The 14119-nt window shown below is 41.7% G+C and overlaps 1 protein-coding gene across 4 annotated transcripts in view; it reads left to right on the forward strand.

The window, feature by feature from the left end:
- IL17RC (interleukin 17 receptor C) overlaps nt 1–14119 on the forward strand; it is a 141971-nt gene that overhangs the window by 66703 nt on the left and 61149 nt on the right. For all 4 annotated transcript variants that reach the window (XM_068251499.1, XM_068251500.1, XM_068251501.1 and 1 more), the window contains exons 5-7: nt 4646–4761; nt 7692–7803; nt 11267–11311. In XM_068251499.1, the coding sequence (XP_068107600.1) occupies nt 4646–4761; nt 7692–7803; nt 11267–11311 (273 nt within the window). The remainder of the gene's footprint in view (nt 1–4645; nt 4762–7691; nt 7804–11266; nt 11312–14119) is intronic.

Raw genomic sequence — 14119 nt, forward strand, 5'->3', positions numbered from 1 at the left:
AACCTAAGACCCCCCTGTTGGTGCCTAAACCTAAGACCCCCCTTTTGGTGCCTAAACCTAAGACCCCCTGTTGGTGCCTAAACCTAAGACCCCCCTGTTGGTGCCTAAACCTAAGACCCCCTGTTGGTGCCTAAACCTAAGACCCCCCTGTTGGTGCCTAAACCTAAGACCCCCCTGTTGGTGCCTAAACCTAAGACCCCCCTGTTAGTTTTTTCGTTTAAAAATAATGTAAAAAAAAGGAAAAAAAAAGTAATGTTTTTCGTTTAAAAATAATATTTGGAAAAAATATTGTACTGGTTTTCGTTTAAAAATAATATTTAAACATGTATAAATCATTAAATAATGTGTAATCATGAGAAACAGTAATAAAACATTAAGTCTCCGGGCGCCGCTTTTAAAACGTTAGTTTTCTCCGGCGCCCTTTTTTCCTACCGGGCGCCCATTAAATGATATTTATTATAGAAGTGAATGGCGGCGCCCGATTTGTCCACTAGCCTCAGGCGCCCGAATTTACTGTTTCCGGAGTGGAGACCTCCTCCAACATTACTGAGCATGTGCAAACAGTCTAACGCTGCTTAGCCCAGTATAACGTACAGCATGCAGCTCTTTGTTTAAACGTGCTGCGTTACTGTAACACAATGTGGGCACTGTGAACAGCACAATTGATTTTACAGTGCTGTGAGTTAGGCTGCGTTACTGGCTGCTGTAACGTGGGACTTTAACGTCCCACTGTGAAACCAGCCTTGTGGTACATATACAGGTCCTTCTCAAAAAATTAGCATATTGTGATAAACTTCATTATTTTCTGTAATGCACTGATAAACATTAGACTTTCATATATTTTAGATTCATTACACACAACTGAAGTAGTTCAAGCCTTTTATTGTTTTAATATTGATGATTTTGGCATACAGCTCATGAAAACCCAAATTTCCTATCTCAAAAAATGTGCATATCATGAAAAGGTTCTCTAAACGAGCTATTAACCTAATCATCTGAATCAACGAATTAACTCTAAACACCTGCAAAAGATTCCTGAGGCTTTTAAAAACTTCCAGCCTGGTTCATTACTCAAAACCGCAATCATGGGTAAGACTACCGACCTGACTGCTGTCCAGAAGGCCATCATTGACACCCTCAAGCAAGAGGGTAAGACACAGAAAGAACGAATAGGCTGTTACCAGAGTGCTTTATCAAGGCACCTCAGTGGGAAGTTTGTTGGAAGGAAAAAGTGTGGCAGAAAACGCTGCACAACGAGAAGAGGTGACCGGACCTGAGGAAGATTGTGGAGAAGGTCCGATTCCAGACCTTGGGGGACCTGCGGAAGCAGTGGACTGAGTCTGGAGTAGAAACATCCAGAGCCACTGTGTACAGGCGTGTGCAGGAAATGGGCTACAAGTGCCGCACTCGCCAGGTCAAGCTACTTTTGAACCAGAAACAGTGGCAGAAGCGCCTGACCTTGGCTACAGAGAAGCAGCACTGGACTGTTGCTCAGTGGTCCAAAGTACTTTTTTCGGATGAAAGCAACTTTTGCATGTCATTCGGAAATCAAGGTGCCAGAGTCTGGAGGAAGACTGGGGAGAGGGAAATGCCAAAATGCCTGAAGTCCAGTGTCAAGTACCCACAGTAAGTGATGGTCTGGGGTGCCATGTCAGCTGCTGGTGTTGGCCCACTGTATTTTATTAAGGGCAGGGTCAATGCAGCTATCTATTTTTGGAGCACTCCATGCTTCCATCTGCTGAAAAGCTTTATGGAGATGAAGATTTCATTTTTCAGCACGACCTGGCACCTGCTCACAGTGCCAAAACCACTGGTAAATGGTTTACTGACCATGGTATTACTGTGCTCAATTGGCCTGCCAACTCTCCTGACCTGAACCCCATAGAGAATCTGTGGGATATTGTGAAGAGAAAGTTGAGAGATGCAAGACCCAACACTCTGGATGAGCTGAAGGCCGCTATCGAAGCATCCTGGGCCTCCATAACACCTGAGCAGTGCCACAGGCTGATTGCCTCCATGCCACGACGCATTGAAGCAGTCATTTCTGCAAAAGGATTCCCGACCAAGTATTGAGTGCATAACTGAACATCATTATTTGAAGGTTGACTTTTTTTGTTTTAAAAACCCTTTTCTTTTATTGGTCGGATGAAATATGCAAATTTTTTGAGATAGGAATTTTAAGTTTTCATGAGCTGTATGCCAAAATCATCAATATTAAAACAATAAAAGGCCTAAACTACTTCAGTTGTGTGTAATGAATCTAAAATATATGAAAGTCTAATGTTTATCAGTACATTACAGAAAATAATGAACTTTATCACAATATGCTAATTTTTTGAGAAGGACCTGTATATTCACAAGGGGGATCTTTAGTCTTCTTGTTTCTGTTGTAGTATATTGCTTGAGGTCGGTGACCTTTCCCCCATACTTGAAGCCTATTATGGTATTTACAGTAACATTAGTTACGTAGGTATGTCTGCTCGTTTGTTCTGGTGTCAATACACCAGTGTGACTTACGAAGGAGGATGCATACACCACCCTCGCCGCCACGGAATAATTTAGACAGTAATTTTTCTCCTACTTTTTGGTATTTTTTTTTTTAATTGCTGAAAACTTATTTTAAACATATGATGAAAAATGATCTCTTAAAGGGAATCTGAAGTGAAAATAAACGTATAAAGAAATGAATTTTATGTGTGGTACAGCTAAGAAATAGAACATTAGGAGCACAGATATGAGTTTCCAGTACAGGAATAGTTAAAGAGGAACTTCAGCCTAAACAAACATACTGTCATTAAGTTACATTAGTTATGTTAATTAAAATAGAGAGGCAATATAGTCTCTTACCCACCCCGTTTTAAAAGAACAGGCAAAGGTTTCTGATTTTATGGTGGCAGCCATCTTTTTGGTTGAAAGGAGGTGACAAGGAGCATGAGACACAGATCCAACTATCCTGTGTGCTGATCACCCCGCCCAGTTGCTAGGCAACGAGAACAACAACATAGGAAATCCCATCATGCTTTGCACAGCATCAGGGGAAAAATGCCCAGGCAGTTTTCTTTGATGGAGCGGAGCTTAGCTTCTGTATAGCTAATAATTAGGCTTAGGTAATTAAAACAAAGTTCTGATGCTGTGAAACTGTTAAAGAAACACCAAGCCTTTTCAGTGCTGCTGAGTAGATTTTTAGTCTGGAGGTTCACTTTAAGAAACCTCCTTTATCATCTATGCAAAAGAGCTTCTCTGAGCTCACTTAAGGTGGCCACACACGATACAATAAAATGATCAGATTTTACGGCAATTCGATAAAAATGGTCGGATCTCCCGAAAAAATTGAAAGCTTTTTTTTTTTTTTTCATTCGACTGAAAAATCCGATCGGATTTCCCGTTTTCTTCAATTTTTATCGATCCGGAATGCCCGATATTTCTCTTCACTCTTTCTAAAGATTGTATGGTGTGTGTGTTACATTCTCAATTTAGTAATATGCACACCCTAGCAATTTTGTCAGTTTCCATTGGTACATTGGTCAGATTTTTGAAATGTTACAATCAGTCAGAAAAATTTATTGCAATTATTACATTGAAAAGATATTTAAAAAATTGTATGGTGTGTGGCCACCTTTAGTCAGAGAGCAGTACTATTTTCTGAAGCACTTATACATCAAAGAAACAGTGAAAGACAACTTTAGATAAGGTTTTACTGCAGGGAGGTTCAAAGGGTCATTAGCTCTGCTCTGTTTCATAGTTTAAAATGCAGAGCTTAGTTTGTAAACTGAAAATATCAGATAATGATGCAATGTTATAAAAAACGATATAACTGAAAATAAAAATATGAGACTCATTTCTTTGCTACTAATGTTTTATTATTTATGCACAGTACAAACACAATTCATTATATTATAAAAAAAAATTCGCTTCAGTGTCACTTTAAAGAGAAAACTTGAATTGGATTAGAACCAATGTGTCTTAAAAGTTGTGGATAGTGTGATAAGAAGATAGACCTTTGTGATATTTAGTGCTGCCCTATCTACCTGTTGGTGAATGCTTACATCACTTCCTGATTATACAGGAAGTGGGGAAATCTCTATAACAGTAGTAGAGGCAATAACTAGTAAAACATTTTTCTTCTGTCCAGGGGCTACTATTTTTCATATTCGGCCTCAAGGCTCTAAGAAGGGCCCAGGACAGAAAGTGTGGGGGAATACTGGGGGAGGTGTCACATACACCAATAAAAAAAAGTTAAAGGTTTCTAACCCCATTCCAGTGTCCAAAATGAACACAAAACGGTTCTGGAATTGGGTTTTCATATATTTTAAGGCAAACACACTTGAAAGCTGCATAACATTATCATGAAACTAGGGACAACTCAGAATTATTCGAATTTCATTGGCCATTCATCCTGGTCCTAGGAGTCTGGTTTGTGTGCAGTCCCTGTGTTGTGGTTAGTAGTCAGGATAACTGAGACGAGGGTTGTTTTTTTTTACAGGATTCACAAGCTCTCTACATATGTTCCTAGCCAGGCAGAACAGGAACCAACAACCTACAACAGTCTAGATAATCTTATGCATTATATAAGTATAACTGTGTCATCTACAGGCCAGACGTATGAACACTGCACGCTTTCATTGTTCATTTCTTTTCTCTGCAGGATCTGTACTCTGCGCAGAGGTGATCTTATCTCATGGCTATGATTGTCACATCATGCGAATGATGCTGCCCCTGTCCACCGTGCAGCACTTGTCCAACACCAGCAGTATGGTCGTGGTAAGAATTAGTTCCTCTGTATCTAGCTTGCATGCATAACCAGTACTGCACAGGAAGCGGACACATCGTCTGGGCAACCAATGAGATTCCAGTGGTCTAGCTACTTATCAACATCTGATTGGTAGGTGGCGCATTTGTTGTGGGATTTGTGGTGCAGTAACCACAGCAAACAAGCTTATACTTCTAATGGTTGCTGTATAAAGTAATGTCCTTTTAAAGCGGTCTTGGAACTCATAACTTCCTCTCTGCTCTAAAAGATAAGCAACAGCATAATAACATTTAAAGAAAAACATATCTTTATTACAGCAGATACAAATCCTGCAATAAATCTGCATTGTGCCTAATCCATGCTTTCATGTTAGCAGACACGGTACTACAGTGAAAAACTAAAATTTAAAATATGTGCAAACATATACAAATAAGAAGTACATTTTTTCCAGAGTAATATGAGCCATACATTACTTTTCTCCTGTGTTGCTGTCACTTACAGTAGGTAGTAGAAATCTGACAGAAGCGACAGGTTTTGGACTAGCCCATCTCTTTATAGGGGATTCTCAGGGATGTATTTATTTTCAAAAGCACTTAGTGAATGGCAGTTGCTTTGTCCAACTGCCAAAAAACTGTGTAGGGAGCAGGGAAGCTGACCAGCATCATTGTTTAACCTCCTTGGCGGTATGAAAAATACCGCCAGGAGGGAGCGCAGCAGTTTTTTAAAAAAAAATTTTTTTTTTAATCATGTAGCGAGCCGAGGGCTCGCTACATGATAGCCGCTGCTGAGCGGCAACCCCCCGCCCGCTTCGATCGCCTTCGGCGATCTCCGATCAGGAAATCCCGTTCATAGAACGGGATTTCCTGGAGGGCTTCCCCCGTCGCCATGGCGACGGGGCGGGATGACGTCACCGACGTCACTGACGTCGGGACGTCATTGGGAGTCCCGGGCCACCCCTCGGCGCTGCCTGGCACTGATTGGCCAGGCAGCGCTGGGGGGGGGACCCGCGCCGCAGCAGATAGCGGCGATCGGGCAGGGGCCGGCGGCGATCAGAGTGCTGGCGCAGCTAGCAAAGTGCTAGCTGCGTCCAGCAAAAAAAAAAATTATGAAAATCGGCCCAGCAGGGCCTGAGCGGCACCCTCTGGCGGCTTACCCCGTGTCACACACGGGGTTACCGCCAAGGAGGTTAAATCCTTTTTAGGGAATATCTTTATAAAGAATAAAAGCCTTGCTGAGAATCCCCTATGAAGAGATGGACTAGTCCAAAACCTGTTGCTTCTGTTAGATTTCTACTGCCTACTGTAAGTGACAGCAACATAGGAGAAAAGTAATTTATGGCTCATTTTACTCTGGAAAAAATGTACTTCTTATTTGTCTATGTTTGCACATATTTTACATTTTACAGTTTTTGGCTGTAGTACCCCTTTAACATTCTGTGTTTACCAATTAGCTGCTCTGGTGAGGCAGCCAGCCGACACAGCTGAGAGATCAAATTACAGTTGTGTTTATTCACACATGATGAGGAATTAGACAGATGAAAGTCTCCAAATACCTACAGGGTGCATGTCTTTGTTTTCCTTCTGTCTTGTGCAAGAGTTTAGGTTCACTTTACATGTTTGTGGTGCTGTTGGGTGGTTTGATGCACAATAATAGAGATGTGGGACCCCATAGGCAAATTTTGAAATCCTGGATCCTAGACATATTTAACGTGAACCTTAAGTACAAAGAAACTGCTGAGATAATCAAATCTATCCTATCCTCCTACTCCTAAAAATGACTTTTAGATATCCCAGAGTTTTATGTCCTGGCTAAAAAATTAAAAAGGCAGTGAAAATCTGACAGATCTGATAGATTTTAGACTAGTCCATCTCCCCATGGGGAATTTTCAGTTATTTCCTTCTTTGCTAAAGCTCTTACAGAACAGCAGTTTCTCAGTCCAACTGCCAAAAATAATGTGTAAATGGATAGGGAGGACTCCTGGCATCTTTGTATAGATCTTAGCCACGGAGTGCTTCTGTAAAGAATCGAGGAGATACTCAGAATCCCCCATGAGGGGATGGACTTGTCTAAAATCTGTCAGATCTGTCAACGGTTTACTACCTACTATAAGTGACATCAACATAGGAAGAAAGTAAATAATACTGCATTTTACTGTGGGAGAAATGTACATTTTATATGTTTATATTTTTTATATTACCATTTTTCCTAACAGTTGTCCTTTTAAAAGCAACAGTAATTGAAAGCTTAAACTCTGTGATCAGCTGACAGTTATTATACATCTCTACATAGTTTATATTTTATTTATGGAAAATAAAGACCTATACCGCCTGCAGCTAATACAGAATACTGCGCAAGAGTGTTAACAAGACAACCCCGCCATTGCCTCATAACACCAATCCATTGCTCACTACACCGGCTATCCCCATAAAATGAAGAATTTTTTTCAAAGTTGGCATGCTAACATTCAAATCCCCACACGACCTAAGCCCCAGGATACCTGAAGGATTTGTTGCAACTGCGTCACAGCTCGCAAAACCTCAAATCAAAAGGATCCAATAACTTGACCATCCCCAAAGTTCAACTAAAAACCTTTGGAGCCACAGCATTCTGTCATGCTGCCCCTACCCTTTGGAATGCATTGCCAAACATAATAAAAACAACTCCAACCCTGGACACGTTAAATCAAAACTGAAAAGACACCTGTTTAGTCTGGCATTTCTGATCACATAACTTTTTTTCCCAATACACATAACTATGTACTGATCTGAGACAAGCTGATGCGCTTTGGGTCTTACGAGAGAAAAGCGCTTTACAAATGTTTTGTTGTGTGTTCAGCAGGCAGCAACGTTCCACTTCCACCCTCTGACATAAGTAGATTATTCTTGCAATCCACATACTGTAACACATGTATAATCACTGTGTTCTGTTTTATTGTGTTTAGGGCTCTGTTATCTATAGCTGTATTGAGGTGAAACCTGGTTCTGAGTTGCATGTCATGTCGTATAGCAGCCCCAGGTACTCCGATGCCCTCAGCGCGACCCTCGAAGTGCCCTGTAAGTGACATTCCTGCTTTCATCTAGATATGGGGGGGGGGGGGGGGGGGGGTTGTTAGCGCAAAGTTTTAATTATCACCTGTATGTTATTACAGTATATCAGGCTTTCTCAACCAGGGTTCCTTGAGTACTCTGCAGGGGTTCCTTGGCATTTTATCCCATCGTGGGGGAAATATAATAGAGCACACTATAATAGGTGGTACTGTAACAAGAAGCACTAAATTGGGGGGTCAGGAGACAGTATAATGAGTGGCAGTGTATTAGGAGATAGTGAAATTAGCAGCCTAACCTATTTAATGACCATGCCTCCTGAAAAATAAATTTAAGGGTTCCTCGGGACCAAAAAATTGTGTGCAGGGGTTCCTTGAGATCCAAAAGTTATTTACAGGGTTCCTCCAAGGTAAAAAGGTTGAGAAAGGCTGCAGTATATTGATTAAGTTTTGTTATTGTCATCATTGGTCCCTAAGTGTATAATATTGACAAAAGCAGCTCAATGTATCCAATAAGGGAACCTAAAGCCAACCCCCCCCCCTCCCCCCAAAAAACAGTTTAACTTATCTGGAGCTTCTACCAGCCACCTGCAGCCGTCCTGGCCCCGAGCTGTCACTACGATCAGGACGGTGCTCCTATCTCCCGCAGTGCTCCACTTTCAGCTGGCTGCGCCTCCTGATTGCGCTCCCATGGACAGGAGTGCTTCTCACATGTGCAGCATGGAAAAATCTCTACTGCGCATGCGCAGAATGCTCCCGCAGCTGGAGCGCGATTAAGGACTGCACGGCCGTCGACACACCTAGTCGCTCGGGCTGAAAGAGGGGCGCTGTGGGGACTGGAGCATTGCGCAGTGACAGCGCGGGAACAGGGCGGCTACAAAGGGCTGGTAAAAGCTCCAGGGAAGTGAAACCGTTTTTTAGGGGGGCGAGGCCTTGGGTTTAAATATAAAAGGACCCAGAAAGTGCGCTCCTCAGTATTATCACCAAACAACCTGTTTAAATTGATCTGTTCCCGTGGGTTGGATTGCACCAGCTATTTAAGTGTGATACCACCCCAAAAAATTCAAAAAGGCTAAACGCAGGGCGCTCAAGACAGATCAAGCAATTGAGTATCAATCTTTCATACTATACATATAAACAACGTCCCTCCATAAAAAGCAAACAACAAAAGTCTGCATTAAAATCTGTTGGAAATGTCCTCAAACGATGGTGTTTTCAAATTATTCCACAGCTTTCATACGTGAATAGTAACAGTGTACGCTCACCAGAATATGTGGCTGATCAAATTAAAATCAGCAGTCTGCGCCTCTGGCCTTGCCAGTTTAATCGAAGTCCTGCAGCTGTTCGTCCTCCATTCTTCAAAACTCCATGCATGCAAAACAGGAAGAGACGCTAGGACGAGCCCTGGAAAGACTTTTATATATGCGCATAGAAACGGAAAATTTGTAAGTGCACTACTTTTAAAACTTTTAAAATAAATACGGAGTTACACTATGTTAAGCCTGTTTGAGTCATAGAAACTGCGCTGTTGGAAGGAATGGACATGATGTGTATATTAAGCGTTGTCTGCTGATCTGTGCTGGATTGGCAACAGGTTCCGGTGAGTGGCTTAAGTCACTGCCAGGTGGTGGATCACTGGGTGCTCATAGTATTATCAGGGAGCACCGGTGACAGTGTGTGTGCTTAAAGGATACCCGAGGTGACATGTGACATGATGAGATAGACATGTCTCTGTACCATGCAAAGCACACAAATAACTATGCTGTGGTCCTTTTTTTCTTTCTTTGCCTGAAAGAGTTAAATATCAGGTATGTAAGTGGCTGACTCAGTCCTGCCTCAGACAGGAAGTGACTACAGTGTGAAGAAATTCCAACTATAAAACACTGTCCTAGCAGGAAATGGCTTCTGAGAGCAGGAAAGAGATAAAAAGGTTCAACAGTTCATAGCTTTTAGCTCTGGCATACTTCTATAACTGTCATTGAGCAAAAACAATAAAACAGTTAAAACTTAAAAAGTAAATTTAAACTTAAAATAAAACCATGGAATATCTTAAAAAGTAATTCTTAAAAAAAGGAAGATGGATACAATCATTTATTTCATTAGTTATTTTCGCCTCGGGTGTCCATACAGTATCACACTATTGCCATTCAATTCTGTTTTGCATGCATGGCGTTTTGCAGATTGGAGGACGAACAGCTGCAGGACATCGATTAAACTGGCCAGGCCAGAGGCGCAGACTGCTGATTTTAATTTGATCAGCCACATGTTCTGGTGAGCGTACACTGTTACTATTGATGTATGAAAGCTGTGGAATAATTTGAAAACACCATTGTTTGAGGACATTTCCAAGAGATTTTAATGCGGACATTTGTTGTTAGCTCTTATGGAGGGACATTGTTTATATGTATAGTATGAAAGATTGATACTCAATTGCTTGATCTGTGTTGAGCGCCCTGCATTTAGACTTTTTGAATTTTTGGGGGCCTTGAGTTTACTTTAATTTATTTTACAGATTGTGCCAGAAGTGACTAAAGTGGGAGATGGATCAGATTGCGGCTCTCAGAGTAATAAAGGAAACCTAAAGATGTATAAAGTCTGCCAGTTTGACTTACCTGGGGCTCCTTCCAGCCTCCCTTTCACTTCTTCAAGTGTCCTTTCATTCAGTCAACTGATGGAATAGACTAGAAAATCAAATGTTTAAATTGCTAGGTGTGTAGAGATCATCAGAAACGTTGCTCATCAGTAGGGATGGTCAATGAGATGCAAATGATTCCACGTTGATGCAGAATTATGCAAATTTATGCAGTTTGAAAAGGACTGAGCGAATCTCACCAAGCTGGAATTCCATTGGTTCATTTTCAAGCTGTGTAAATTTGCCTACAAAATTTGCATAATCCTGCATCAACTTGGAATTGTTTGCAACTCATTGACTATCCCTACTCACAGGGCCGGATTTAACGTAAGGCACTGTAGGCACGTGTCTACAGGCGCCTGATGATGAAAAGGCGGTTCCCTCTCCTATCACCTCCCCTCCCTGCTTATCTATGCAGAGTTCCCAGCAGAGCGTAAATGAGAGTTTACTCACTCAGCTCTCAGTATTCTACTGACGAGATCTCCCTTCAAACAAGAACTATCCTAATAGTTGGGTGACACCTCTGGCCAGCTAATGCTAAGGGGCATCTGTGGCTACCTATGATGGGCAGGGGAAGAGAAGCTAGCTGGGCCAGTAAGCACACTGGCGATTGATTGGTCCTTTTTTAAGCTGCATATATTTGCATACAAATTTGCATAATTTCGGTAGTATTTGCATTTTATTGATCATCCCTAGCAGGTACATGAAGGGTGAAGTCTGGTGTGCCAGAACATCTGTGCATATAGTCTCCTGTAATGTAAATCCAGGCCTGACTACTCATCAGTATAGAGCTTCTGATATTTCACTAACAAAAATGTCTTTCTTTTGTTTAAATTAACAGCATGCCTTGATCTGACTCCCCAGGACAACATACCCGATTGTGCATGTAAGTCACAGTTAGTCTGTAATAAAACCACTGTTAGTCTCACCTTTTCCTCTGGCTTATCCAGCCACATGAAAAAATCCTGCAGTTCTAATTGGCTACTGAATAGTCCAGCTGCATCCAAACCTGCAAACTCCCATTTGATCTCTCCTTGCTCCTCCCTTTTGATCACTCCTGCTGTCAATGTGGAGAGAAGACAGCATGGAAGCGTTAAAGAGAACCCGAGGTGGGTTTGAAGAATATTATCTGCATACAGAGGCTGGATCTGCCTATACAGCCCAGCCTCTGTTGCTATCCCAAACCCCCCTAAGGTCCCCCTGCACTCTGCAATCCCTCATAAATCACAGCCACGCTGCTGACAAACAGCTTGTCAGAGCTGGCTGTGTTTATCTCTATAGTGTCAGTCTGCTGCTCTCCCCGCCTCCTGCAGAACTCCAGTCCCCGCCTGCATCCCTTTCCTCCCTGCTGATTGGAGGGAGGGGACAGGGACCAGAGCTATGCAGGAGGCGGGGGAGCAGCCGAGACTGACACTACAGATGTAAACACAGCCTCACAGCACGGCTGTGATTTATGAGGGATTGCAGAGTGCAGGGGGACCTTAGTGGGGTTTGGGATAGCAACAGAGGCTGGGCTGTATAGGCAGATCCAGCCTCTGTATGCAGATAAAATTCTTTAAACACACCTCGGGTTCTCTTTAAGGAGAGATAATGTAGGATTTTGTTTCGTAGGATATGACAAAAGAAAAGGTGATACTGGTAGTGAACAATCATATCTATATATATATATTTTATATATATATATATATATATATATATATATATATATATATATATATATATATATATATATATATATATATAAAAATCGGATGTATGTGTGTGTGTGTGTGTATGTGCCGGTATCACTCGAACACGGCTTGACCAATTTGAACGAAACTTGGTATACAGATCCCTTACTACCTGGGATGATATGTTCTGGGGGTCTCGGTCCCCCCCTGCACACCTGGGCGGATCTACAAACAGCAAATCAGATTTCACCTATTCATGTCAATGGAAAAAATGTAAAAGGCTGCCATTCTCACAGTAATCAAGCCAGAGTCCCCACACTTGGCAAAGTTGGTCACTTGGTGACCGAGGTTACAAATCCAGGAAAAGTGGGCGGAGCATAAAACAGCCAATCAAAATTCACCTATTGATTTTCAAGGAGAATATTTAAACTGCTGCCATTCTTAAACTGTTTATGGCAGAGGCTTCAAACTTGCTACAGTCAGTCATTGGGTGACTGGGGTTCAAATTCACTAAAGGGGTGGGGCAACAAACAACCAATCAGATTTCTTTACTCGATAAACTGCTTCCATTCATACATTTTTTATGCCAGGAACCTGAAAGCTCACAAACTTGGTTATTGAGTGACTGTGTCTCAAGGTTACAAAAAGTGGGCTGAGCCTAAACCAAAATCCACTGGTTAAATATAAACTACAGCCATTCTTACACTGTTAATGGCAGGGTTCTCAAACTTTGCACAGTTGATGACTGGGTGACTGGGATTAATATTCAGGAAAATGGGTGGAGCCTACAACAGTCATTTAAAATTCACCTGTTGATTTTCTAGGGGGAATATTTAAATTTCTGCCATTCTTAAACTGTTAATAGCAAATGCCTCAAACCTGGTACAGTTGGTCACTGGGTGACTGGGGTTCAAATTCAGAAAGGGGGTGGGGCCACAATCAGCCAATCAGATTTCTTTGCTTGATAAACTGCTCCCAGTCACACATTTTTTGATGCCAGGAACCTGAAAGCTCACAAACTTGGTCATTGAGTGACTGTGTGTCAAGGTTACAAAAAGTGGGTGGAGCCACAAACAAAATTCACTGGTCAAATATAAACTGTAGCCATTCTTACACTGTTAATGGCAGGGTTCTCAAACTTTGCACAGTTGATGACTGGGTGACTGGGATTAATATTCAGGAAAATGGGTGGAGCCTACAACAGTCATTTAAAATTCACCTGTTGATTTTCTAGGGGGAATATTTACATTTCTGCCATTCTTAAACTGTTAATAGCAAATGCCTCAAACCTGGTACAGTTGGTCACTGGGTGACTGGGGTTCAAATTCAGAAAGGGGGTGGGGCCACAAACAGCCAATCAGATTTCTTTGCTTGATAAACTGCTCCCAGTCACACATTTTTTGATGCCAGGAACCTGAAAGCTCACAAACTTGGTCATTGAGTGACTGTGTGTCAAGGTTACAAAAAGTGGGCGGAGCCACAAACAAAATTCACTGGTCAAATATAAACTGTAGCCATTCTTACACTGTTAATGGCAACGTTCTTAAACTTTGCACAATTGGTCATTGGATGACTGGGATTAATATTTAGGAAAAATTCACCTGTTGATTTTCATGGGGAATATTTAAATTGCTGCTATTCTTAAACTGTTAATAGCAGATGCCTCAAACCTGGTACAGTTGGTCACTGGGTGACTGGGGTATAAATTAAGAAAGGGAGCGGAGCCGCAAACAGCCAATCAGATTTGATAAATTTCAATGGGAATATACAAATTATTGATACCATGGACACCAAAGCTCATAAACTTGGTAATTGAGTGACTGTATGTCAAGGTTACAAAAAGTGGGCAGTGCCATCTACTAAATTTTTAACATGGGAAAATATAAACTGCAAACATTCTTAAGCTGGCCACTAACGGTCCAATTTCTAGGGAAAAATCGTTTGAGCGATCAGAAATTCTGATCGGATTGGTTGTAAATAATCTCCATTGGTGGACACAATCGATTATAAACGAGTTAAAAAAA

The sequence above is a fragment of the Hyperolius riggenbachi genome, chromosome 9, assembly GCF_040937935.1.
Source record: "Hyperolius riggenbachi isolate aHypRig1 chromosome 9, aHypRig1.pri, whole genome shotgun sequence".
NCBI lineage: Eukaryota > Metazoa > Chordata > Amphibia > Anura > Hyperoliidae > Hyperolius > Hyperolius riggenbachi.